General features: G+C 27.5%; 3 protein-coding genes across 4 annotated transcripts; all 3 read right to left on the bottom strand.

The window, feature by feature from the left end:
* Positions 1-38: 38 nt before the first annotated feature.
* Positions 39-12514, bottom strand: LOC145194066 (poly [ADP-ribose] polymerase 2-like). Of its 2 annotated transcripts, none has more exons than XM_090067810.1 (14): positions 12178-12514; positions 11801-11938; positions 11512-11652; positions 8498-9113; positions 8135-8237; positions 7734-7811; positions 7354-7438; positions 6680-7142; positions 6418-6517; positions 5334-5432; positions 4549-4673; positions 4233-4315; positions 681-706; positions 39-591 (listed from the first exon to the last, which is right to left on the bottom strand). In XM_090067810.1, the coding sequence occupies exons 1-14, from the start codon at positions 12212-12214 to the stop codon at positions 547-549; spliced, it is 2139 nt and encodes a 712-aa protein (XP_089923936.1). In that variant the 5' UTR covers positions 12215-12514; the 3' UTR covers positions 39-546. The 2 variants fall into 2 exon arrangements, with proteins under 2 accessions (XP_089923936.1, XP_089923937.1); XM_090067811.1 differs by having other exon boundaries at positions 11778-11938; positions 12178-12253.
* A 4968-nt stretch (positions 12515-17482) lies between these two features.
* Positions 17483-18902, bottom strand: LOC145194075 (cytosolic iron-sulfur assembly component 2B-like). Its single transcript, XM_090067830.1, has 4 exons — positions 18752-18902; positions 18346-18551; positions 17936-17981; positions 17483-17804 (listed from the first exon to the last, which is right to left on the bottom strand). The coding sequence occupies exons 1-4, from the start codon at positions 18867-18869 to the stop codon at positions 17710-17712; spliced, it is 465 nt and encodes a 154-aa protein (XP_089923956.1). The 5' UTR covers positions 18870-18902; the 3' UTR covers positions 17483-17709.
* Positions 18903-19671: 769 nt separating this feature from the next.
* On the bottom strand, positions 19672-27266 carry LOC145194071 (solute carrier family 35 member H1-like). Its single transcript, XM_090067820.1, has 10 exons — positions 27096-27266; positions 25090-25240; positions 24768-24831; positions 24591-24663; positions 24121-24216; positions 22043-22115; positions 21824-21907; positions 21554-21729; positions 20788-20911; positions 19672-19777 (listed from the first exon to the last, which is right to left on the bottom strand). Exons 1-10 carry the CDS (start codon positions 27204-27206, stop codon positions 19689-19691), a joined length of 1041 nt encoding a protein of 346 aa, XP_089923946.1. The 5' UTR covers positions 27207-27266; the 3' UTR covers positions 19672-19688.
* Between the last annotated feature and the right edge of the window lie 655 nt (positions 27267-27921).

The raw sequence follows: 27921 nt of genomic DNA, 5'->3' as shown, positions 1-27921 counted from the left end.
ATTTTTAAGACTTGTATTTAACTAAATAATTTCACAAATTTCTTTTTTTTTAATACTTCAAAAAGTTCAAAAGTTGAAGCCAAATAAATACAAGGGAGTAAAAATTCTTTGAAAAAAAAAAATCATCATCAAAATCCCATGATGAAGCAACAGCTTTATTTTATAAAACATAAATGCTTTTAAATTCCTAAATTCTATTCACCTCATCTACACTCGTCCGCACTTCATCTACACTCATTCACACCTCATCTACAATTGTCCACAGCTCATCTACACTCATCCACACCTCATCTACACTCGCCCACACCTCATTTATACTTTTCCATACCTCATCTACACTCATCCACACCTCATCTATACACAACTTGATGATTTTTTTGATTTGTGGACCTTTTATAGGAATAGATAGACAAAATCAAAATTCTATTTAAACATATTTATAAATTTTATGTTATTTACACAAATATAGAACCTAAGGAAAAAAATATATATATATATTTTATCTTGCGGCAGCTTTTTATTCCCTTACTTTTATAAACAGTATTTTTATTCAAAGATGAACTTTAGTTGAACCAAATAACGAGACTTTATCTGAAATAATAAAAACAAAATGAATGCCAATATTTTCAATAAATAGATAATATAAATGAAACTATTTATTAATAGATATAAACACTTACCTGTCTTACATCATAAACAACGTATTCTAAATTAAGAAAAAAAGTTTCATTTTAAAATATTTGTTTAAAAAAAAATTTTAAATATTAAATTTTAAAAAATTACATTTATATAAAATGTTTAAATTTAATATAAAATATTAAATTTAAAATATTTATTTTGTTACTATTTAAAGGATAGCTCAGTAAAAATTTGAAAATAAACTTTTAGTAAACGGTTTTTTCAAATAAAATGACTCTTGAATATTCTGAGATTGACTGTTATAATATAAAAATATTGAATCTCCATGTGCAACAAAAAACCTTTCAAAAACTTTTTTGACCATTTAGTAGAATTTGTTTTTTAGTAAGATGCAATTATTCCTAACCACAAATATACCAAAAAAAGAATACAAAATTATGATTTTTCAATTCCCAAGTCTCACTTTAAACACCACTGCACAGTTAAGTTCACTTTACTTTAAAGAAGTGAACTAAACTGTGTAGTGGTGTTTGAAAAACTGTATTTACTTTTATATAACTAAGTGTCAACAATTAACAGATGTGATATTTAAGGATGAAAGAATAAAAATAAATTATACTTATGCTCGAAATTAGTCAAAAAATAACAATAAGCAGATATAGCACCCAATTATTAATGATTTTAGATATATATTTTTTTCCAACAAAACATATGATATATTACTATCTATTACTATTACATAGTTTTATATATTTGTAAATAAATATATATATTTACACGCATCTCTTAAATAGTCTCAAACTATTGGCTGGTAGTATATTGTTAATGTTTAACCTCCTTTTCCACTTTTACTATATTTTGTTTACTTCAAAAGCTATTTTAAAAAAACATTATTCTCTTCCAAAAACAGTATCTTTATTGACTCAAAAGCTCACTAACAGTTTATCACAGTTATTATAAGAAGTTGGTTGGAAAGAGGGGTCTCCTTAATCACAACTTGCTCAAGGTGATCTAACTTTTCAAGTACCTTATTAGAGTTATTTCCACCTCATCCAATCCCATGTTAGCCTCAAAAAACAATGTGATAATAAGATAAGTAAGTTTTAAAACTGAATTCACAAAGAAATAATAAAACAAATCTATGTAATGATAACAAGGATGTAAGACTCCTTTATCATGCTGCAGGACAGTAGTGGGAACACATCTTCATTCTCAAGAAACTGTTCACTATGGGACACAAGCTCACAACCACCAAAACAACAAAGTCTAGTCTGCAGAGACCCCTAACATATGACCATAGCCAAACACTGCCTAAATTCCCAGTCTATCATAGTTTAGGACTCAATTTCCATTAGTGGCAAAACAACCCTTGTTTTTGTAGATAGAGTGATCAAAATTGACCAAGAAGTGTGCAAATTGGAGATCCTTGAAGCCATGGTACTTCCATCAACCTAGCAGCACCTCAGCAAGCAGATAGGACATTTCATTGAGATTCCACTCCTAGCCACAAAGAAACAAAAGCTGAACCAATTGTACCAACTAATTGTTGCCATAGGTCCTGCAGCCTATGATTGAAAACTTCAAGAAATGTATGAGGCTCTAATCAATGCTAAAGTTGGTTACTCCCAAACTGCTTGAATATTTTGTAACAAAAGCTGCATATTATTTGTTCTTTTTTTGTTAAATTTCTTTTGTTTAATAAATTGTAGATATATTCCTTCATTTCATGAGGTGTGAATAGGTGAAAAAGCAATGTGTGCCAGGTTTTAAGTTATAAAATTTATTTTAAACAAATAGCCCTCTAAGTTCAAAAAAGAGCACTTTTGAATCCAAACTTTTGTAAGAATCTGTCAATTTTAAAGATATTCATGAGAAATCTTTTTTCTGAACTCATGTCTCAAAAATAAAACAAAATCAGTTGCCAGGAAATAAGGAAAATCTCTAGTTTTAAGAGCTTCAGGATTAGTGGGTTAGTGTAGAGATTGATATATCTAAACTTTCACACAAGTAAGAAAAAAATCCATTTTTACACATTCAGGCTAAGGAATCAGTGAAGGTCTATTTTACACTTCTTGGAAAGGAATATTTGTTAAGAAGAAATTATACTAACTTGGCTTAGCATCTGTGCCTCTTTCATTAGATCAAAAGAAGGTTCAGATCAGTACTTCAAGAGCTGGTTCTCATACAAGCTGGCTCTCAACATTACATACAATAATAGATTTATTTCCAATGATTTATTATTTTAAAATGAAAATACTAAATAACCAAGTCACTCTCGAAGCCATAACTTCTTTAAGGAAGTAGTTTGATTTTGTTTTTAAGTTTTTTGCATTGTTTTATGCAAAGTAGTTTTCTGTTATTTTACCAAGGTTGGACCAAAAGCTATCCAGGAGATGAAAAACTGTGAGGAAAATACTCCTGAAATTTCAGAGAGATTCCTCCATTTATCAAATATTTTGTTCAATCTTCTAGATGATAAATTCTCAACATAGAAAAAGAGAGAAATAATTGATTAGAGTGTTATTGTTGTCAGAGAGTAGGAGAAACCAAAAATAATGAAACTAAATTTAGAATCTGCATTCTATTGGATTTAGAATTCTTTTTTTTTTTAAATTTTGATAATGATAAGAATAACTTTATGGGGATTTTTGATAACGATAATAATAACTTTATGGGGAAAAATAAAAGTTTAAATTAGAGAACTTTTTGAACTATAGAAAAATGACTTTTTTTCAAATATTCTGGTCAAAGTATCAAATAATGAAAAAACAAACAAATAGTGATTCTTAGGCCTAAGTGCAATATAGATTATATATTTTAAACTTTAACATTTTCAAAAATAAAGTTAGTAATTATAGATTGCCTTCTTTAAATATAAGCTCTCGTTCATTTAAACCATTTAAGTACAGCTTTGTTGACATGATAATACATACCAACTTTTACCCGTTTAGCTAAATTTTCTTGACAAAAAGCCTCAAAGATTTCATCTTTATTCTTTTTCCAGGTTAAAAGAATGTTTGGTGGAATATCAAAGATTTTCAAAGCCTCTTTATTTGTTTTTCCTTTCTCCAATTCCATTAGAGCTTTGTATTTCTGCTTTAAATTATTTTCTTCATGCGGTTTCTTTGATGCCATGATTTTTTTTAAAACAAAAGATAATAATTCATGTTAATCGTTAAATGGTAAAAGGTGGTAAAAATGGTTTGATTGATAAAAGTTTGATTTACGCAGAGATTTTCAGTAATGGGTCCAAAAATCCAATCGAGTTGTGGAAGTTTTCGAATTATAGAGATTCAAATTATAGAAAGTAAAATAAAAGTGTTTCTAAAGCGCATTTCACGGTGTCTTTACATTTAGTCAAATTAAAGAGGTTTTTGAATTAATGAGATTCAAATTAGAAAGATTGTACTGTAATAATAACAACAGCAACAACAACAACAACAAAAATAAAAACAACAATAACAGCAACAGTAATACAAACCCACATAACATCATAAAAAGATCTACCCCAAGAGCTGCATAAAAATTATACTATAAAGTAATAGTAAAAAAAAAGAAACATAAACTAAGCTTAAGCAACTTTGAAACAATACCATTATAATTAAGTGTGCAATTCTTGACATTCTTATTGTTCACTTCAGACAGAACACCAGTTGGAATGATTAAACCATCAGGCCTAAACAAATTATTTGTCTCATAAATTATTTGTCTCATAAACTATTTGTCTCATAAATTATTTGTCTCATAAATTATTTGTTTCATAAAATGTTTGTCTCATAAATTGTTTGTCTCATAAATTGTTTGACTCATTTTTTATTTTTCTCATAAATTACAAAATTACATATTTTAACAAATTTAAAAAGTTCAGCTTTAAAAGTTTTAGAAAAAAGCATTTATTGGAAAACTTACAAGGTGATATAGTCTTTTTCAGAACATGCAACTTTACCTACACCTTTGGTGCTATGGTAACCATCAGGAAGCTTATCAGCTTTATAGTCAGCATCTAACAATTCATGTACTTTACCCAAAGAGACCTACATTTTTTTTTTTAAAAAAAAAAGTACTTTATTTTTAACATGGAATATGTGGAATATTGCTTTTCAAATTCAAATTCAATGTTAAATAATAAGCTAAAAAAATATGAACATCAAGCTAAAAAAATTATTTAAACTTGATTAAAAGGAATAAGAAGTTAGAAGAGTTTCTAAATAACCTTAAGTTTGTAAGACTCTAACATAATATTTTAGGTGTGGAGAAAAGTTCTCACCACTATAAATAATAGAATAAACTTTATTTTATATTAAATGGAAGAAAGTAGCTGCCTCTAACTGGGATTCTTTTGGTGACTGACATGACTATGTAAATGAATTGTGCATTTAATAAATATTCTTAAAAACTAAGAGAACTTTTTCCACACTCAATGACATTTTTACATGCTTAATTTTACAGTCAATAACATTGTTAGATGCTTAATGTTACAGGAAATAAAAATGTTAAAATTTTTTTTTCAAAAGTTAAATAATAAAACTACTTTTTCAAATAGATTTCAAATTTTTAAAGAATTTTTAAAGTGCTGTTCAACAAACAAAAAACTTGAATATTCACACACCCCTATTACCTACTACACACCCCTATTATCAGGCAATATCTAAAAATTTGTACAACTCTAAAAATAATTTAAATAAATTACAAACCTCACATAGAAGTACAAAACCAATACTTTTGGTGCGCGTAGGATAACAGTAGTTAGCACTTTTAGATGATACATCTGCAAAGTAGATACCTTTGCCAAACTTAATTAAAAAAATTTTTTTTTTATAAATGTATAAAATATATAAAATATATTAGAGTATATATATAAATATATATAAATATATTAGAATAAATAAGTATTGCAGAAATTTACAAATTAGTTAACTATTACCACTAAAAATAGCACGCAATAAATTTGATGCATATAAACAAACCTTAATGCTGGGTCACCATATAGAATATCATAGGTTATATTTAACTTTATAAACACCAATAGCCCCCCCCCCCCCCTCTTCTCCTTTATGGTTTTTAAAACTACAGAACATGTTTGACCCTAAAAACTTTTTCTGCAGAAATAAAATTTGCTGCAAATATTTGGATTAAATGTCATTCAGAGGGTCCACTAGGCATTTGAAATTTTAGGTGTTTAATGAGCCTTACTTTATATAATTTTAAAAACTCAATGCAACAGATTTAAAATGCATGCTTAGCTCTGATAAATGTTTTAAAAGCCTAAAAAATATCTAACTCAAAGGTAATCAGAAAAATAATCAATTAAATACTGCAAAAAGGAACATTTTAATATTTAATTCCCATTACAACAAGAAATATGGTTTGTTACCATTGTTCATTGTCAACCAGCCATTTCATAAAAAAAAAATTTACTAACAAAATCATTAACCTTAAGGATAAAGATCATGCCTAATTTAAATAAAGTTCTTAGTTGAATTTAAAATGGAAAATCCTTCACTGTCAAAAGTTTACAATCACAAAACTTTCATGACACATGGTATCTAAGTGAGAAAATAGCTAGCATTTTTCAAACAAACTGTGCCTAACACAAACAAGCAAACAATGATTTTTTTCACCACAAGAGTGAAGAATTAAAGAGAGTTGCATTTTTCATAATCATAAATGAATTTAAAAAAAGATGCACAACACAAGGTGTAAAAAAAATAACTGTAACTGATTTTAAAAAATGCAAGCTTTTGATGCTGTCAAAAACAAACAAAATATAATTGCTACCATGTATCCAGTAACTGGAGCTTCAGGTGGAGCTATCCTCAGTCCTTGACTAAGTATACCAACCCAATTAGTTAACCGTGAGCCATGCCACAATAGCATTCTATTAAGGTAATTAAAAATTTAAAAAAAAAAAATCAAATTAAATTAATAAAAAAAAATCTTAGAAAAAAAACAAACACTTATATAGTACTTAAGCAACTTAAAAAAAAAAGAGAGAAAAAACAAAATAAAGAAAAAAAAAAGAAAGAGAGTAGGAGTTTACCGATTGCCAACATCAATAAAGTTTTTATTTTGTTTTTCATCACTACATACAAATACATCAGTCACTTCCATTTTGTATTGGTTGTGTGTTTTTGCATGAGTATTTTGTGTATAAGTTGTGATCATTTGGAATTCATCTGATGTGTGACACAAAGGTTCAAGACTACATTGCAAAGCAGCATAGTGCTGATCAATAGGATTTATTAAACTATTAGATTTTTCATTTATGACTTTCATGGCAATTTCAATATCGCCTAAAGCCTCAAGCAGCTGGATTTTTAACTTAAGTTCTTGCTTGGTTTTAATGATTGGTGGACGTTGCATACCAAAACAGTGAGGTATTCGGGTATAAAAAGCATCACATGCTAATATAAGTTTGTCATCTTTAATGTTGTTTGTAATGCAATGATCAATTTTTTGAAGAGCTTTGTATCCTGCTTTAATCTGATCTTTTGTTAGTTTACCTATTAAAAACATTACAAGACATTCTTCATAATTATCTTCATGAATTCTATCTTTATGAAAGGATCCCTTTTCTATTCTTGGTAAGCATCAAACATTCTTATTTGTCTTAGATCAATGCTAAATAGTACATCAGTACATAACATAAGCATATAACAGCTATCAATATAAATTTAATAAGTGGAAAGTTTATATAAAAAATGATTTCCATACCTAAGGGTGCTTTCTTTGTGTCGTACTTCATCTCTATAACAGCCTCTTCCATCGATTTCACATCACATATTAATTCTATCAATGACTTAAAAAAAACAACAAGGAACTTATTAAAAATGTATTTAGAGTTTTTTCAAACATGATTATTTATAAAAAAAAAACATGATTATTAATAAAACATCACAGAATTTTTAGTGAAGAGTTTTAAGATTCTTTAAAATTGTTTACATGATCTCAAGAAAATTAAAAAAAAAACTAATCTCCTAGATACTATAATATTTGTATGATACTACAATATATTTGTACAATACTATAATATTTTTAATGCTTTAAATATTTTTTATAAACAATGCTGATAAATAATAATAAAAAAAGGCTACCTGCAGTTTTTTGTGAAGCTTTGAATCAGGTATTGGTTTTTTTATATTTTTCTCACTTAGAGGAGCATCTACTTCATCCTGTGTAAAAACATGCATATAATAAATTTGCAATGACATTAACCAGCATCATGTCAGAACTTATTTTTATATGACATACTGACTGATGGTTGTATTACTAACAAAACAAAATTGACCCATCTCAACATAGAAATTTTTCTAAATATTGGCTAAACCATTCATTTAAAGTGATTAAGATTTAACATAAACAAGACTTATAAATAGTTTTTCTATTAATAACTTAAACTGGTCATCCATAAAAGTACATTCAACTTTTTTTGGGTTAAAAACCAATCAGACAATTACTTAATGATTTCAGTGATAAATAATAAAATAAAGAATACCGTAACATTGGCACTGTAGTCCACTTTGATAAGGTCATATTTTCCTGATACTTTAACAAACACTGCTCGATCAGCAAACTCATTTTTAGTTTTATCAAAGAACCTAAACAAAGCATCTTACACAATGCATGCTATTCAAGAGAAAAAAAAACTCAAATGCTTAATTGTAGACAAAATCTTTTTATATTTTATGTTGGTAGTGTGAAATAAAAATCTCCATCCTCATGACCCTTGCTCAATCTTTACAGTATTTTAAACTATACTGAAAAAACTAATTTATAGAATGACATTAAATAATGTAATATAATAAATGCAGACAGATATCAGTCTTGTATTGAATCAGAAATATTTAAATATACTTACTTTTTACAAAACAGCTGTTTTGCTTCTTCAAGATCTGTGCCACATTTAATAAAGTTTTTTTGTCCAGGCAATCCAACTCGCCCCCAGCGAAACCATACAGCAAAAGAATTTCCTGTGTTAGATTTAAGTAGCTGAAGCAAAAAGAATTTATTGTTATTATTTTTAAGGTTTGTCTGGTTCAACATGGCATCATACACATTTGCTCCTTCAGAATACACATGGTAAGTTTCCTGATGAGGACAATAACTATCAACTGGACATTTTCCTTTGAATGTAATAGATTTTAACTCGCTTGCAATCACCTGACTTTTCTTTACCTTTGAGGGCTTAGAATTTTCTTCAGACATCATGTCTGAAGTCTGTTCTTTAATGTCCTCAACATCTTCATTTTTAATTTCCGAAAAAGGAATGTCTTGCTGATTAGTATATATCTTTAAAACTTTCTTTGTTTTAGCATTAATTTGCTCCATCTTCTTTAAATTAATTGTATACTTTTGACTTTTTAAAACAAAATTAACTTTCTCAATATTGTAGCATTTGGCAGCAAACATCAACCTTTGGATTGAATTATCATAAAGCGTACACTTTCCATTGTCATTGACAAAACAATAAGTACCTGTAAAGTTAATACTATTTCAAATTCACACAAAAATCACATGCAAACATAGAATTTTATTAAAGTTATCATAAATAAGGTTGAGCTTTTTCTGATTATTTACCTGTAAATCAGTTAATTTTTACCATTTTTTCAATGTCATGAAATTTCATAAAATATTTTAAATGCTTGAAATATTACTAGAAAGAGTAATTGTTTCATTACTGTATAAGAAAATATTATTATGGAACTTTAAAAATAATGGTTAACTTGTAGTTTATGATTGTAATTTTTTTTATACTTCCAGTTTAAGCTTATAAACAACAACAAAAATTTTTTGTTCCATTAAAACTTTTAAGTCCTCTAAAACCATTTCAGTTCTTTAAGTTCTACAGCTTAAAAAAAAAAGAATTCCACAAACTATACTGTAGTTGGGTTGATTTTTTTTAACTTTAGATTTATAAATACAAACTTTTTTTACTTTTTTTTTAGTTTATAAACATAAACTGGAAGTATAACAAAAAATTGATTTTGAGTTGAATAAACCACTAATTATATTGATTGATCGATAAGCTAGGAAACACAATTTTTTAAACAAAAGAAACAACACAGTTACTTGAATAAAGTCACCAGTAATGAATCTGAATCTGATACATAAATCAGCTTTCGGCGTGATAACATTCCCATTCCTAAAGAGAAAGTTCACTTGAAATCTGCCATCACCAAAGTCAAAAAGGAATTGTTAAAACTTACCAAGCTACTGGTTAGAGAATATGTTATAGTTAAAGAATGAAGCCTTTCAAAAATTAGGAATCAACATGGAAATTAGGTTTCACTTATCGTGGACTGCAGAACAAAGTGGGACAAGTTTATGCCAGTGATTTAACAGTTCCTCAAAGACTTCAACAAGAAAGTATTGAAGGATATTACTCCACAATAGCATTGATAATGAAATAGACAATTAACCAGAGATTATCACTGCTCTTGACCCAGTCAAAACAACAGCTAAAGCTGTTAACAGATAAAATGGAACTCTTCTTACAACTGAAATTGAAACTTTGACACATTTTGAAGAAAGAAGGCAGAGCAATTTTGTTAGCTTATCTAAATACTTGTCTGATCCAGAATGTTTGTCTTACATTGAAGAAAATGAAGACTTTAACATGCTTTTAAATCAGTTGTTCAGAAGACAGCCAAAAATGTGAAGTCTAAATTTTTTACATCAAATCCAGATGATGTTAAGTTTACTTATGAAGCAAAGCACTCTGAAAATCCAATTCAAGAAAAGAGTCCAATTTCACCTTGAAGTTGAACTAGAGAACTAGTTGAACTATAAACTAGCATTCTGCTAAAAAAAGTCCTTTTAAAAGAAAACTTGGTCTATGAAGCAAAAGGAAAGAGAAATGCAAATTTTGAACTTTTTTTTAGTAACTGGAGACCATTACTCAATCAAATATGAAGTTTGAGCAACCCTTTTCTCCTGCTGGACAAAATCTGTGACAAAAATGTGGTGCAGAATGATTATGATTCTTGAGATTATTTTTTTAAATCTGAAAACAATTACAAAGATAAGCACATTAAATTACTTTTAGTTTTTATTATATTTTTATGTTATATGATTTTTCAGATATTACCATTAAATTATTTTTACTGTTTTACTAGTAAATTTAAACTCAGAAAAAGCTCAATCTTAATCAAAACCACTGAGTCAATTTTTAAAATTACCCAAACTCATGAAAAAGGAACATCAGATTTTTTTTAACAAAACTCTCTTTTAGGCAGTAAGAGAGTATAATTACTTGTTTATTATCAAAGTGTCTTGGAATAGATAACTATTTGGGTAACAACAACCTTGCTTTAAACAACAACTATTTCTGCCATTCAAAGACACCCACAAACAAACACTAGTTGTGTTTTATTATGCACAACTATTCTTTGTTTGCAAGTCTCTTGCAGGTGTCTGTGGAATACATAAATACAAGTGTATGTCTATTTTTATGTTGCTTAAGTATTATCTACCTTGATTTGTTAATAATATAGAATTTCTTTTTGCCTTCTAACTTTATTCTTAGAAAGACTAACAGTAAATTTCAAAGTTATAAACAGAAATCAGTAAAAAAAAAAAAGATGGTCTTATCTTTTTGACCACTTATAAATTTTACTGTAATTTCATTATTTTATTTTTATTTTTATTTTGTTTACAGTACATAATATAATTACTTGTTTATCATCAAAGTGTCTTGGAATAGATAACTTATCTAAGATATTAAAATTACATTTAGCAATCAACTTCAAAAACATATTCAAGTGAAGAAAAATTTTAAATGAATTTGTGATTTAAAACTTTAATGATTTTTATAGTAAGAACTATAAAATTTTAAAAATTTGACAATTAGCAATTTATTCAACTATCATTTACCTGATAAGCCACCATCTTCTCCATTTTTATTAGCACGTATTCTTCTTTCCCAACATGTAATAGAGTTTCTCTGCACCATACGATCAAATATCACCTCAAATTTCTTATCACTTATCAGTAGCTTTGTTTTTTGAACTCCACCTGTAAAGAGTGATAAAATGTAGATAAAAGGTGATAGGTAAATTAAATAATTATCAATATACCAAGATAATCTGAAAAAGATTTTCAATATTTTTTCTTATGAAAATAAAGCATTGTATAATTACTCAAAAATCGTTAAAGAAGATACTTTTAAACGCTTCTTCTATGTCTTTGTTAAGCGCATCATCAAACTTTTTCCAATTATGCCCATCATCTTCCCATTCCCAAAATGCATCAGAATTATTTTCTTCTTGCTTAATTCGCTTTGAATTTGCAGAACCATGATCTTTTTATTGAGAAATCATTAAAACTAATTGAAACATCATTTCAAATTGACACAACATTACAATATAGAACATGATGCAACACTCAAAATAAATTAAATTAAGATATAATAAACATTTTTATTGTTCAAATTTGATTTCAACAACTTCTATAACAAATTTTCTAGAATTATTTGAGCATTTATTGAGAGGTCCTACAATAATTTTATCAAAATTGGTAAAATACACAAACAGATATTACCTTCTCGTTTAATTCTTTTTCTTCCTCCGTCAGCCATTTTTTTTTTTTTTTTAATTATATACCACCTATAGCACAGCCAGTTAAAAATTTAACCTATGTTTTGTGTTGAAGATAGAGCTTTAAGTGTTTTTGAGAAAGCCAGAGAAAAAAATTCTTAAGTAAAGAAAAGCAAGCAGATGGCAAGGAGTAAATAGTACGAAGCAAATGTCTATACCGTCCGAAAATGAGAAATAAAGAACGAATAATCAGAAACTAACAGTTTTAGGTAGGTCACCTATCAACTGATAGTTTTGATTCGTTCGCAGCGGACGCATATGTAGTTGCAAAGGTAAAATGTGCGGGTAATCCGATTCAGACGGTTACTGCAACCTATCGACCAATCGGTTGAGACAAAAACATCACTTAGGAGGTTGTCACTGTGAAAAGAGAGAAAAAAATTTTGATTGGTTTTTTGTTTTTTAATGTAAATACTAACCTACTAAAGACATGTTTTAAAAATGTTTACAGGCTGCTGCAACATCTTATTGGAGAATAAATAATAGCTCCAGGAGATCTAATATACATAATATGTGTTGCATACAAAATGCATGCTTTCTCTACGTCACATAAGCTAGTATCAAGGCATTTTTATGTGCTCAACCTATCCTATCAAAAGATTTTAAAATCTATATATGTTACAATACCTGATTATTTATTCATGTCATGCTAATTTATATGTCAATTGACTCAACATCATCAAATCTGTTTGAAAAAGTTTTGAAGAGGCATTCAACAGCCTATCAATCGAGTGTTTGTCTGCAATTCACATATTTATTAGCATGAAAATGGGGATAAAAAGAGAGCAGTAGTCTTGTACTGCTCTTTTATTATTTTATGGGTTTATTTTTTTACAGATGATTTTATTTTATTAAACTTATTTTTGTTTATCTTCATTGAATTAGTTACTTATTATTTACATCATTACCTCTTTACTCTGCATGTCTTTCTTCTTCATGTCTTACTCTAATTCCTTTGTGGGGCCTCAAATATAAATAAATAACAAGACAAGAATAATATAATAAATATGTATTAATAACTTAATAAAAAACTAGATAGTAAATATACAAATAATGTTAATTAAATAAAATTAAAAAAAAACTATTAATATATATATATATATATATATATATATATATATATATATATATATATATATATATATATATATATATATATAAAAGTTGTCTGCATTTTAAACTATAAATCATCTCCCGTTGTCAGGGAGTTGGTTAAGACCACTCATTGTTGTAAATCAAATATCCTCATTCCTCTTATACAATTATCCGGTACTCTCCTTTTCATCCCTTTTCCACATCTAAACCCATTAAAAATGAATATAAATATAAAAAATAGAAAAATTAAGCTAAAGAGATTGGTTAGAGGAACGAAATTAGGTTTTATTCAAAGCAAGAATGTGGTTGCTCCCGTTTTGCTGAAAATCAAAACTCATCTAAAAGGCAAAAATCTCAATGAGTCCAACCACGTTATAATGTTGTTGAGTGGTGTTCTAACACTAAGGAAAATAAACTTGCCATTTGAATATTTTTTTCTAAGAATCAAACGTTCCAAAATTCTACTTGAGTAAAGTTTTGGAAACTAAAAAAATGTTTTAAGCAAACGTCAAAGCGTCTTGAAATTTAAATGAATAATCAGGAAAAAAGATATGTATATTACATAACGTGTTAAATTCGGTTTGCAATTTCTACATCATAGTGAAGAGAAGTCAACATGTGTTTATGTCACCTAAAATCGTCATATTTTAATGCATTACTTAGATACCATTTTTCGGCTCCATAATTTTTAAAATTTTAAATAGGCAATTTTTTTCTTGTAAAGTTTTAATGTATTTCGATGGAAATTCAACATTTATTAGCAATTAAAAGTTTTACGGTAGAACTTACAGACTTTGCAGAGTAATTTTAATCTAACGAAGCAATAGAGAGACTTTAATGTTTTATTTGGAAGTTTAGTTTAATTAGTAAAATCTAACACTTCGATATTCTTTTTTTGGTACCCTTACACGTTCATTAGCCCGACACACCAGGAAAAAATGTTTTTTTTTATTGTTTTTACAATAATGCTGATGATAATATATAAACCTGAAATGATGCTGATGATGATATATAATATATAAACCATAGACAATTTTGTTTAGAGAGTACACAACGAGCCCAACATTTCTGATGTCATTTTATGACTTTTAAAAGTTCCTCGAATAGCGTTTCCATCGTTACTAGTAACAAAACCCCCACTTTAGGGCACATCAACAGTGTAACTTAATTGTGTATTGTAATTGTATTATAGTTATAGTTAAGTGTTATGAATTTAAATACAATAAAATTTTTTTATTTGTTCAATAAAATAATGACTCATTGAATGTTAAATCTCTATAATATTTAATTAAACAAATGACCAAAATTAATATCATACTATATCGTATATAATCATATATAATATATATCATATATAATCATATATAATACATCATAAATAATCGGAATCATGTTATATTAATCTTGGTCATATTATATCGCAAGTTGCAAAGACGTTTCTTTACAGAAGGAAAACTAAAAAAAAAAATTTGAACCAAAGGTTTAATCCATAGTGGCTTTTTTGAAAATTGTATAATAGTTGAGTGTTTATTTAAAACACATCATCAATAATATGGGAGATAATTAGTTTTTTTGACGTATAATATCATTGAAGTGTATCATTAACCTACAATACTGATCAAAATTTAGCACACTTAAGATATATGGCCACCTTTTTTCTTGATACAAAATGTAGATTTTCTTTTGGTAAAATCAAAAATCTTGTGACAATATTTGAATGTTGTTTTTTTGAAATCAAGCAGCTACTGTTTTCACTTTGTGGCATAGAGCGTTATCTTGCTGGAACGTCCATTTATAGTCTTCGCCAAAAAAAATGGAGAGTTCCTGGCCAATATGTCCAAACACTTGTGAGGCTCTCAATCAATTGTTCATTAATCAATGCTATTGCAGTCTTTGATGTATATTCTATGAATAATAAAAAGTTATCCCCTGTGCCTAAAAATATGATCAAAATCACAATTTTAGGCACAGGGAATAACTTTTTATTATCCATAGCTTCTTTGTTAACTGGCGAAATATCTTATATTTAATAATCACTGTTTACAGAGACGTTTTCATTAATGAAATGAAGCTGAGTTTTTTTATTCTGTAGAAACTTTTGTGCCATCAGGGGTTGTATCATATATGACCATATGTTGATCCATTTGGTCATATATGATACAACCCCTAATACCTACCAAGTCTTCTCCTAATTGTAATCGAGGCTAGGAAGTGACATTTCATTATGGCGTCTTCAAAGAATGACTTTATTCTTTCTCTACAAAATCAAGAGACAATATCAAGGGTATTCCAGAGAACATCCCTTTAGCCCTATGCGGTAAATTTGAGTTTAAAGTATTAGCTGCTGCTTTTTGTGAATAAGCGTCAACTTTACAAAAAAAAAAAGCTCTTGCCATCAAAACAGAAACTTGTATTCATATGTTTAATTAAAGTATAAAATTTTGCTTGAGATAAAAATCCTGATGATAAAATATTTTGGCCTTTCTTAGTTAACATCATGACGCCAAAAAAAAAAAATTTTGTCTTGTTGACAATAAAAACACTTTTTTTACATAAAGAATCCAGCTAACATTCTAATGAAAATGCCTATCGAAGATTCTCGAATTCACTTGTACAGCAAATGTAGTGAAATAATGGAATAAGAAATCTTGCTTTAATATTAAAGACAAAAGTTTTTAAATTTTGACTAAATATGAGTGTTTCATTGCATTTTTCATCAAGTGTCAACAACCGAATCATAGTTAATGTTTTCTTTTTAGCATTTACATTCATTATGATTCTTATAGATTAAATAAGAATTATAGGGTCTTTAAAGGAAAAAATATGGGCAACTCCTAATTTTGAAGTTATTATTGCAAATAAAAAAAAAAAAAAAGCAAAACTGTAGACAAAGAAACTCAAATGAAGTTATTTCAAAAAAAATTCCAATCTGATTTTTGTTGTTCAAATTAGAAAAATTTTCTAAAATAAAATAGAATCTATACATACTTTTTTGTTTCAAATATCAGCTAAAAAAATGTTCCACCGAGATAATTTTTTTTCCAGTAAATTAACACTTTTAGAGTATAAAGGGATTGCTGCGGTATAGGGAGTTATTAAAGAAATAAAAATGTCAGTGAATCCATAAAAACCTTGTTTTCCGCCATTTTTTAACAGAAGTTTATTAAATCAAAACAAGTGAAAATGGCAGAAAACAAGGTTTTTTATAAACTCATTGACATTTGTATTTCTTGAATTTGAGGTTTTTATTTGTATAACTAGCTTTAACATAAAAACATAGTTACAAGAATAGTTTTTAAAATTACGTTGATTGTGATCTTAAGATTGCATAGCATTCTCATAACCAAATCTTGTGGATGTCCCATCAATAACAATGAATTAGATTTATACTGCCACTAAAACAGCTAAACTTATAGTGAGTTTGTATGGCTGGTATGTTGCGCCTCCTACTGTACACAAACTGTAAAAAATGCTTTCGTAAACAAATTTGAATTCTCTGACCCAAAAAACTATTATTTTCACATGTAATGTGCTTATTTACAATTTTTATCAAATTTTCTTGAGTTTTTGCCGTTTCTTGATCATCCTAAGTCACTGTGCAGTGGCTCCACTAAAAAAATACCACAGTAAAAGGCCAAGATAAAGTACCTCAAGAAAATGAATAATAAAAATCTAAATGTGACCTCCAAATGGACAAAATAAAGCGAATTTTTTAAGCATGCTCGAACTTAGGTTTTGACTTTAGAATTGAGAAAACCGAGGGGGAGGGGATCTTCCTTATGTATGTAAAGATTAAAGAAGTATATTAAATACATAATAAATATCGCTAAATGACGATGTTATGTGTTTCTGGTAAACCATATCGTTTAAGGATTACCAGACCTATTGAGACTTATTAGAAAACGGTAAACAGATTTACGATAGATGCTTGGCATTTACAACGAGCCATAAATTTTCTTATCTTTAATGAATTTAGGAAAAAAACATTTTTCAGGATTTTTAAAATAAAAAGATGAGATCTTTTTTGTGTCAATCTGCACTTGCTACAAATTTGCTATCGCGCAAATTTTGAGAACTGTATTTCGATTGGAAGTTGTGAAATTCCTTTTCTCCTCTAGCTTTGTTTTATATATAAAAAAAAAAAAACTTGCCTCTCAGTATTCAAATTTATAAATTATCAGTAAAAATATAAGACTTAATCGCATTTCGTATTTACAAAACAGAATTTCACGAAAAGTTTGTTTTTCGTTCGAACAAAAAAAAATTTTCTGTTCGATCGAAAAACATCAAAACTGTGATAGCGGCAAAACCAATTTGTCATTGAAGATGTTCTCATCGATGCAAAGATGGTGTTGGCTAAAGATCTTTTTGAACTTCAGTTTTAACAACTCTTAAGACACTGATTAATGACGTTTAACAAATGTATGTTTTCAAGGGCGGCTGCAACTCTTTCTTTGTCAGCTAGCTGTTTGTTCACTGGCAAAACAAAATGGGTTAAAACAACATGTTAAAAAAAAACAAAAAAAACTCATAGAAACAAGTGAAAAACACACAAAGCAATTCACTGAAATAATTGTTCAATATTCTTTGGACTTTTTAGGACTCACCAGCTGCCTCTGAGATGTGCGTTCCCGGTGAAATCATAACATCAACCTAAATGAATAAAAAGGTCATGTTGAGTGAGCTTCATATAAAATAAATTCTAAAATCACATAATACATTAAAAACATCCAAATTTACTACCCCCGTGTGTCCGAAACAATAAAATACATTAAAAACATCCAAATTTACTACCCCCGTCCAAAACAATAAAAGTTTCGAACTTCCCCAAGGTAAAATTTATCTTAGCGAAGTTCGAACCTTTCTTACGAGTTTTTAGCTGAAGAACCCTCGTAACAACTTTTGAACAAACTCAGGGTTTATAGAAATTTTTTGTCTCCTTCGAAAACAAGATCAATATAAAAGTAAAAAAAATTTAAAAATCACAACTACCGCTGAAAAAAACAAACTTTATTACCTTAAACCGCGGTGGTAACGACCGAAGTAAAAGAACACGTATTGAAAGTCCGATCAATGTTGCCATGCTGCAGTGTGGAATTGTAGGGGTGAAGTAGACCAACAGTGAGTTTTGCATGTCATCAATTTCAATATTTTTCTCTTCCACTACGTTTAGCTGCTCCAACGTCAAAGGGTGTTCAGGATCGTTGATAAAACGAATTAAATGTAAGAAAAAATTAAGGAAGCTTCAAATATTCACAAACACACCTGTAAAACTTAACATGTACGACATACTTAATATGTGCCTACAAAAGTATGTTCAAAAGTACTTAAACGTTTAAAACAACCGGAAAAATTCAGATTCACAATTTTCGCTCTGCCAATTCAAAAAATAATGGATAAAATATAAACTAATAAAAAGATATCAAATATTTCTCTAGCATCAAAACTATCATAGACTTCTTCATTTTTTTCTTCTTCGGTGATCTCTCTTTCACCGACACTCTGATAGATTGATGGGTTAGCATTTTGCAGGCCGTTCATTTTTGTTAAACTTTAAGGTAAAAATAGAAAATGACAGCACTTGGATAAGAGGCTATACTTGGATAAGAGGCTAGGATAAGAATAATTACATAACAAAAAATGTTCAATTTAACAAATAATAAAGAATCATAAAACTTATGTTGATATTGTTTAGTTATAAAATATTTACAATATTTAAAATTATTTACCAACGAGTGTAAAACAATACTTTGGTGATATTAAAAATGACTCACGTTGGATTTTTAAAATGGATCTATAATTACCGAAAACTAAAATTTTTCTTATCAAATATATTCTTTCTTTTTTTTAATTTACAGTAATACTTTTATATAATAAATATATACCTAAAATTATTTTTAAGTAATAAATACATAATCATTATATCTCATAAAATTAGTTGTTAATTTATATAACATTCATATAAAAATATATATCAATGTATATAAACAGATTTCAATGTATATAAACAGATTTCAATGTTTATAAATATGTATCAATTCATATAAACTGATTTTAAGATAAAATTTTAATAATAAAATAAAAAATAATTTGAAAACCTTTAAAAAATGTGAGAGTACAGTTGATTGTGAAATGCTTTTAAAAAAGTTATACAGCACAGTTATTTGTGAAATGCCTTTAGAAAAGTTAGAGCATTGCTGATTATCAAATGATTAATTTGGAAATTAAAGGATTATTCAAATAAAAAACTTTTTTAAAAATGCATTCTGGCAGACATTAGGTTAAAATTACATTTTATTAATGTGTTTTGAATTTGGACTAAAATAAAAAAATTAAACCTAAAATCGAAAACTATCTTTATCAATAAAAACTTTCCTCTTCTTCAGAATCAGATGCAGTGATCAGAGAGGTTAAGGCCATTGCTTCCTCTTCTCTTTTGTCTGTTGGTTCTAAAAGTATATAAAGAACAGTAAGTTACTTTATACAAATTTGAAGGAAATGGTTTTTAACAGAACATTTTACGTTCATCTAAATTTTAACAATACTGCCTTACAAATCCAAAAGGGGCATATCTTTGAAAGACAATTTTGAGGAAATCCGTTTTCCAAAGGTTTTAGCATTTTAAAAAAATCTCATTTTTTTCTTATTTATTAACAACTAATTTATGGTGCTTTACTTTTTTTTTTAAAGACATTCGGAATCAAAGTTTTAATTTTGACATAAACTGTGTTATTTTTAGCTTTAAACATACCAGATTGTAATTTGAAAAAGTAAATACAAGATTGCTAAAAAAACAAGAGTCATAATGTTGGACAATTTTTTTATAGCTTCATATAATTTATACTAAACAGTCTAAGGGTCTTTCTAAAAACAAATTTGAAAGTGATTAAAGTGATAGGCCTAAAGCTTTGAGTTGACAAAAAAACAGGGTTGGTTAACACAGAAGAAAACAAGGTTGGAAGGTGTAAGAGACAAATTAAGGTCTTTTTAGGTACTACTTTTAGGTTAAAAAATTAAGGTCTTTTTAGGTACTACTCACAATTATTTGAAGAAAAACTTTAAAAAATGTTGTAAACAGAATTCTCCAAAACACAAACAGCAAGAAAAATGGTCTGTTTGCTTTTGAAACTATGATTATTTTGCTTCTAAAACTCCTTGCACTTGTTTTTAAGATAGGAGGTATTTTTACTTTGTAAGTAAGTAAGATTTGGAGCTGGATTTGGTTTGTACAAGGTATGGCTTTTTAAAAACCACCTCCATTCCCATCATTTTATGACATTTTCACCTTGAAAAAAAACACATTTTAATGCAATTAATCCTGACATCCTTAATTTCTATTTTGAATTAGAGGTTGTTTTTTTTTAAGACAGAATAATAATACATAAAGTTTTTGAGATAACTATAAATTTGTATTAATGTAACAGTAAAAGGTTTAAAAAGTATGCCAAATACCACTTACCCTTTAGAAATTTAGAAACAATATGAAGACTTATACCACACATGCATATGATTAAACCAATGAAATTTAATATTGTCCATTTATCCCCCCCAAACTCAGCAGCAATGGTTAGTACACAGATTTCCTTTTAAAAATAACAAATTTTAGATTCTTACTACAAAAAATAGACAACAATCAACAAGAAATGTTTCTAAAACAACACATATATAACAGTAGTTGTTAGAAAATGTTTTGTCTCTACTTTTTAGATGAGTATGGCGTGACTAATTTTTTTCAATTTAAATTTATGAAATTTTGAAAAACATTTTGCTGCAAAAAGTGAAAAATGAAAGTGGAGGTTTCACTTGGATGTTTTTTGCTGACATCCGCTCAATGCAACAGAAATTTTTTTATTGCTGGTATAGAGGGGATGTTTGCATTGAGCAGATAACGAATTTTAATGAATTTTGTAACATGAGTTTTGTGTAATATTCAGTCAACAAAAAATGTTTCTAAAACAACACATATATAACAGTAGTCATTAATTATTAGAAACAGTTTTGTCTCTACTTTTTAGATGAGCATGACATTATTTAACATCTTTTGACTTACATCTGATGTTGTCAAATAACTATCATAAATAATTAATAAATAATTGTTTGGCACCTTTAGTATGGTAGAAAGAATTACAAAAATTGACTTTTTAATACATTCCTTCATACTATAACTGTAATATGTAAGCAGGCAACACATTAGAAACAAAACAAATTAGAGAAAGTAATTTCACCTTAAATATAGATGCTATGGATAGTGTGATGCTTGACTTATTAGAGACAATTAAATATTCAGACACAATGAGTAGAAATGCAAGAGTGGCACCCATTAAAATAACTAACAAAGATGTCAATGCAACTTTAAGAGATTCTGCTCGAAAAAATAGCTCAGAGCTAGCCAACTGTGACCCTACAATAAAAGGAAAAAAAAAAAAAGGGAAAATACCTAAAAAGAAAGTAAATTGGCATTAAACAAAAAATGTATTTCTAATAAAAAATTAAACCTTCCATAGAAAAAGCAAGTACAACCATGGAAAGAGCCATAACTGGTTGAATGTGATATATAGCATCAAATGGATTATGCAAACCTTTAAAAAATTTTTTAAAGATAACAGTTAAAAAAAAAAAAAAAAACAAAAAAAAACATAATAGGTAAATAAAGAACAAACCGTTTAACTTTTTCAAAATAAAATATAAAATAAATATTGAATATAAAAATATACCTAAATTCTTTTTCTGCATTATCAACTCAGAGGTTGTCCAACGTATACCACCCATTAGAGATGCAGCTACAGCCTATGCAAAAGTTAAATTAGACAAAAACTTTATGTTGTAATTTAGTTAAATACAATAAAAGTTGATTGCCTTACAATATAAACATAAGACAGTTTCTATAAAATAATAAGATAAAATAATAAGTAAAAATTTATGCAAACCATCAAGACACTCATAGGGTAAATCAGGCAGAGTTTACTGTGCTTTAGAAATATAAAAAATGCATACAGGTAGTTTAACCAATATTTTTGAACTAAACTATTATACATGATATATAATCATTTAAATATCTATTATCAGTTTAACGAACTCTGGTCTTTCTTTTTTTTTTTTTTTTTTTTTTTTTTGCTTGAAAATGTTTTAAATAAACTGAAGATGCTTTTTCTGGCATTATTTTGATTCCATGGAGCAAAAGGAGAATTTTTTACTCTTAGGATTATCATAAGGTATCCACTTTAGATTGCCAATCACAACTTCACACAAAAACTGATCGCAACAATATTTCGCATATCAAAGTACATTTTTCTAAATGAATTCATCTTATAAGGTAACTAATTACCTTGTTTTAAATTTATTCTCATCACTTTTAACTGAATGATTACAGCAAATCGGGTAATAACTAATAATTCTGCCTATTCATGAAATGTTTGAGAAGGTTGTCCAGTGTTTCATTTTAATCTTTGTTTTCCGCATTGAAAATATTTCAAGAACAAAAACCAGTTTTTACAAATAAAAAAGTTTTTAATAAACCAAGCTAATTAAAAATATTAAGCATCAGTATGAAGCCATGTTAAATTAAATTATTTACTAAATAGTCTGCTTACTAAATCTACAACACTTACAATCAACATGTTGGGAGTGACCATCTGATAAGATAAGCTTTTCTTTTAATGTTATCAGCTATTTTAGAAAAATATCATTAGCTATATAGGCTGCTTTTTCAAACAGAAATACACATACCAGCTAATGTACTATCTTGATACAAGTTTTTCATGACTTATATATGCCATTAGTATGAAGACACTTTCACCTATATGTTGTTTGTGAGTTTCTCCTTTCTCTTCATAGGTCACTGACTGACTGATTTGGGCAGTTATTCTGCAATTACTTGGCTGAGATTATTATTTATCTGTAGACAAACCTGTAGTTTAATTAGTAACAAATTTTTAAAAAATAAGATAACTTAATTTTCAACTTCCTCTCTGTTCATTTGTTATCTTCTAGACAGCGACACCACTTAAGTTTTTCTAATTGAGAGCTCCTAATGTTAAGACAAAACTTGTGTTAATTGATAACAAGCTGTCATATTTTTGTTTAAATTTATGTTTATTAACTTAGCTCCTAAATGTTCTTTTCATTTTCATTTGATTTTTTTTTTTTATAACTTTTACTTCTTAAAACTGTTACCTTGATTTCTCTTAAAAAAAAAAAAAAATAGAGGGGGCATCTCTTTGGGAAGTTGATGAATCAATATTTTTTTACAACCTATATTCCAGAGTTTCAAGGAACACCATATAAAACTGGAGTACTTTTCACAGAGTCATTTTTGGAATTTTAATGGCTTCGATATTTTTTCTTGATTGAATGAATAAATTCTAAGACAAAGCAAACTCTTTTTGAATCACCCTTCGTTGAATAGCAGTTAATATGCTGGATTTAAAAAAATAAGAAAAAAAAAAAAAAAAAAAAAAGAAAAAACATTAATTATTTCAAAATGCTTTCTTAGTGTCTGTGTTCAAATGTTGCTCCACTGAAATCAATTTAAAAAAAAATAAAAAAATGAACAGCTATATTGGTTTTCCCTACACAGCATTTAAAAAACATTAAAAAAAGGTTAACTAATTAACTCTAAGGAAACAAAAGATTGATAAAGAGTTATAGATTTTTAGTTAGAATGTCATACTAAAAGCTCTTTTAAAAAAGAAAGCATTTTTGGGATTTTGGAGCACTAATGTCCATTCAATAATCCTAATTTCTATAGCAACTACTAAGTATTCATGAAATTATTGTATGAATGAGTTCTTACCATACAGAAACCATAGACATTGAACTGTTGATCTTCAAGAGTGAAAAGACATAACCCAATAAATATAAGTATAACAGATGCAAAAAGGTACCGATCCTATGATTCAAAATAATAAAATATTTTCCGTGGTATCAATTTACTAAGAGTCATAAAAAATTAGGAGCATCCTAATTTCTGATTTTTGAAAAATAAAGTTTTTTAAGGGAGCTTTACTTTGTGATGAAAAAAACCCAAAGAAAAAAAAAACAAGTTTTTTTGATTTGTTTAAAAAGTTTATGATTAGATAAAAACTGAAAATATCATTGTTTGATATTTTCTTATTATCTTTTCTGTTACAAATGGGTAGATACATATTTTTCTACTATTAACCTACATAGTACAACAAAAACAGTTCTGTTTTTACAACGAAAAGAATTCTGTTTTGATACTTGTATTAAAATTACTATTATGCAAAATATCAAACTACTTACTAATTTTTCTAATCCAAACAATAAAGAAAAACCAACAATGAATATAATTGTGCTAGATTTAGCCATAGTGTATCTAAGTAAGATAATTTTTAAAGAACTTATATATTATCATTACTACAATAAGATATAAGCAGAAAATTAGCATTTAATACCAATTAATGCACATAAACAACTCACAAAGAAACAGTACTCAGCATGATGCTCCAATTAGACAAACCAATATCCAAAGATCCACTAATTGCTAGGAGAATTATTTTCCAAAATTTAATTATTGGAAAGAAACTTAACATTGATGAAGAGTTTTGAGTTTTTCAAATAAAAGATAAAAAAAAACCATCACTTTTTTATTTGAATATACATTCATAATTATTTATGTGAACATAAATTAATTTTACGACGATGAAATTATATTTACTTAGCTACTGGCAAATTTACAGGAACAAGAAATTTCTAAAGAATGAGATAAGTATAAAATTTTTCAAATTAATTTAAACTGCACCTGTAGGAAAACATTTTTTAACATAAGTATTCCAATCCAATACAACTCGCTTTTGCTTATAATAAACTTCATATAGTTTGCGTATTACAGATGCCAGAATAAATACCACAACAAAGTGTATCATGCTAACAGTCAAAGGAAAATGAAACTGCTAAAGAAAGAAAAAAAACAACACACATTTTAGGAACATTCAAAGAACAGATAAATTGCACAAAAAACAGGATATAAAAAAATAAAAATATTTAACAAATGCCTTGTTAAAATTTTTAAAGATATATCTTGAAAAAGTGAATTCAAAAGCACTTAGGAGTTCTATTTCATTAAATACTTCATGTTAATGATGCAAAAAAAATCTTTATACTTACAAATAAGTTTTTTGAAAATATTTTTAAAAATCTAATTTCAGGAAAAGACTTTTTTTTATCATGATGCTCAGAGTTGATGAAAAAAAAAAACAAATTTGAAAGGAAACATTTAAGGCAATTTATATAAAACTCACTATACTTTTTCCTCTAAATTGTGCATGAACAACTGTTAAGTCCTGCAGCCAACTAAATGGCTAAAAAAATCCAGAATCAAATGCAACCTCTATGTTGATGTGAAACGTATTTTTAAGAACATTCAATGAGAAAGTAGTGTCTGCTCTTAAACTAAAAAGAATTTATGAAACACCCATGTTTTTTATTCAGATTTTTAGATTGGTCAAACACTGTTGATGTTTCTGCTAAAGGAGAGATTTTTAGACAGAGACCCCCCAGGATTGGTTTAGGATTTCTGAAGAAAACCCTGTATTTTTATAAAATACAGAACATATTATATAAAAAGACTGAACATTCTATCTATGGACACATTATAATTTTAGTTTGTCACTAAAAAATCTCTTCAGATTCAGCTTTTAAGATCTTGTCTTCGTTTTATTTTCATTTTACACCAATTTTCTAATGTGATTGATTTGCATGAAGCATAATCTAAAATTGCTATTCCCTGGCACTTTAGTAATTTTTTTTTACAACCTTTTTAATTTGTTATAAACCAAAGCTGAATTATTATAGATTACAATATTTAAAAGTTTAACCCTCCTTTTTCTCCCCTTTAAAAAAAAAAATTGAATTATCCAGTTTTTTTAAAAATCTCTTTACAAAACTTTATTTTTTAAATGCATTTTTACAGGTAAAAATTATGAAGACAAAGCAGTGCAAAACCATGGTTTTTTTATTTACAAAAATGTGAACAGGAACTTACAACATTCAAGATTAAAAGTGTGCAAAAACTTGTAAATCAAGGCAAATCTGGATGATCAACAACAACAATATGAGTTTTATTTCATTGTGAGCTCAAAGTTGCAACCTCATGTGTGGAATTCAATCATATTCAAACAAACAGCCATGCTGTGTGCGTGTTTGTGTTATATTGACTCTAACAAATATGGCAATTCTTCCAACAGAGTTGTCTCAAGAACATTTGGAAGTCTGAAGAAAAATTACAAAAAAAAAGATTCATTGTTCATTGCAGAAGACTTTAAACTTGCTCTGGATTTAAAACTACCAATAGACCTTCATCTTCTTTTAGGGGTTCTTAAGCACCTGTTAAAGAACCTACTTTAGTGTTGGCCAAAACATTCAGAGGCAACTATTTCACGATGGTCAATTTGCAGGAGAAAAATATTTGTTGTAGAATATTAACATACTTAAAAAAATGACTGAAAGATCCTGTGCCTTTCAAATTGAAACTTTCAGAGTCATAATTTTAGACTTTGTTATCTTAGACTTGGTTATTTAAGCAATCATACCTCCACTTGCTGGATGTAACTAGCTGTAATGTACTAACAACTAGTTGATATTTTGTTTTGATGGAAAAAAAAAAAAAAAAAAAAAAAAAAGACATGAAAAATAATTTATAATTTTTCTCATAATTATTTAAAATAGTAAAAAACTGGTTTCTGCAAGAAATTTTTTTCTTTCTTAACGATTTAAATAAAGTTATTGAAGTGATAAAAATATTTTTACCTTAGACATCCATTTGTTATAAAATGTGAGAGATATAGATGTGGTGTACATGAATAAAATTAAAAACAATGTGCTAACAAACTGTGAGAGGTCCAATCGAGCATTTCTCATTTCTAACCTAAAAAATTCTAAAACATTCTAATTAAACCTTAAATTTGCAATAAAATACAACAATTGCAATAATTGCTTAATTTGGTATTCAGCAATAATTGAAATTACTTATCTACTTTTGTTGTAATAATAAGAAAAGTAACCATAATGACAACATCATAGTATGCTAATACTATACCAAACATTAAAAAAAAAAAAAATGACTGCTCTAATTCAGAAATAAAAATTATTTTATCTTTAATATTTTAAGAAGTGTTGTATAAATAAATATAATATAAAAATTGCAGCAGGAACAATTAAAATAATCACAACCATCAAAAGAAATTTATTCATCTCAATGTTACTAGTATTTTTTTCAATGCAGTAAAAATATTGACAAATACTTTCATCATCTGCATAAAAATATTGACAGGTGTTTTCATCATCTGCATAAAAATATTGACAAATGTTTTCATTGTCTGCATTAAAGATAAAAAATACCAATCAAAAAGCACAGAATTATAGTCTTACATAGATCACAGATTTAAAGTAGGGAAAGATTTTAAAGAAAGTTTAGTAGGCTTGGAAAAAATAAACCAACCCAAACTTTATTATGGCAAAATTGCTTTATTGTTTTTTAACAAACTTATTACTTTGTTTTTTAAACAAATTTATTACATTTGCTCTGGTTATTATATATTGACAGCTGGTATGTTGCAATGACATCACACTGATG

Source organism: Hydra viridissima, unplaced genomic scaffold, assembly GCF_058129835.1.
Source record: "Hydra viridissima isolate aposymbiotic clone 2 unplaced genomic scaffold, HvirCarnegie_v1 scaffold_12, whole genome shotgun sequence".
NCBI classification, from domain to species: domain Eukaryota; kingdom Metazoa; phylum Cnidaria; class Hydrozoa; order Anthoathecata; family Hydridae; genus Hydra; species Hydra viridissima.
Note: the sequence above shows the minus strand (reverse complement) of the source record. Positions and strands in the feature narration are given on the sequence as shown.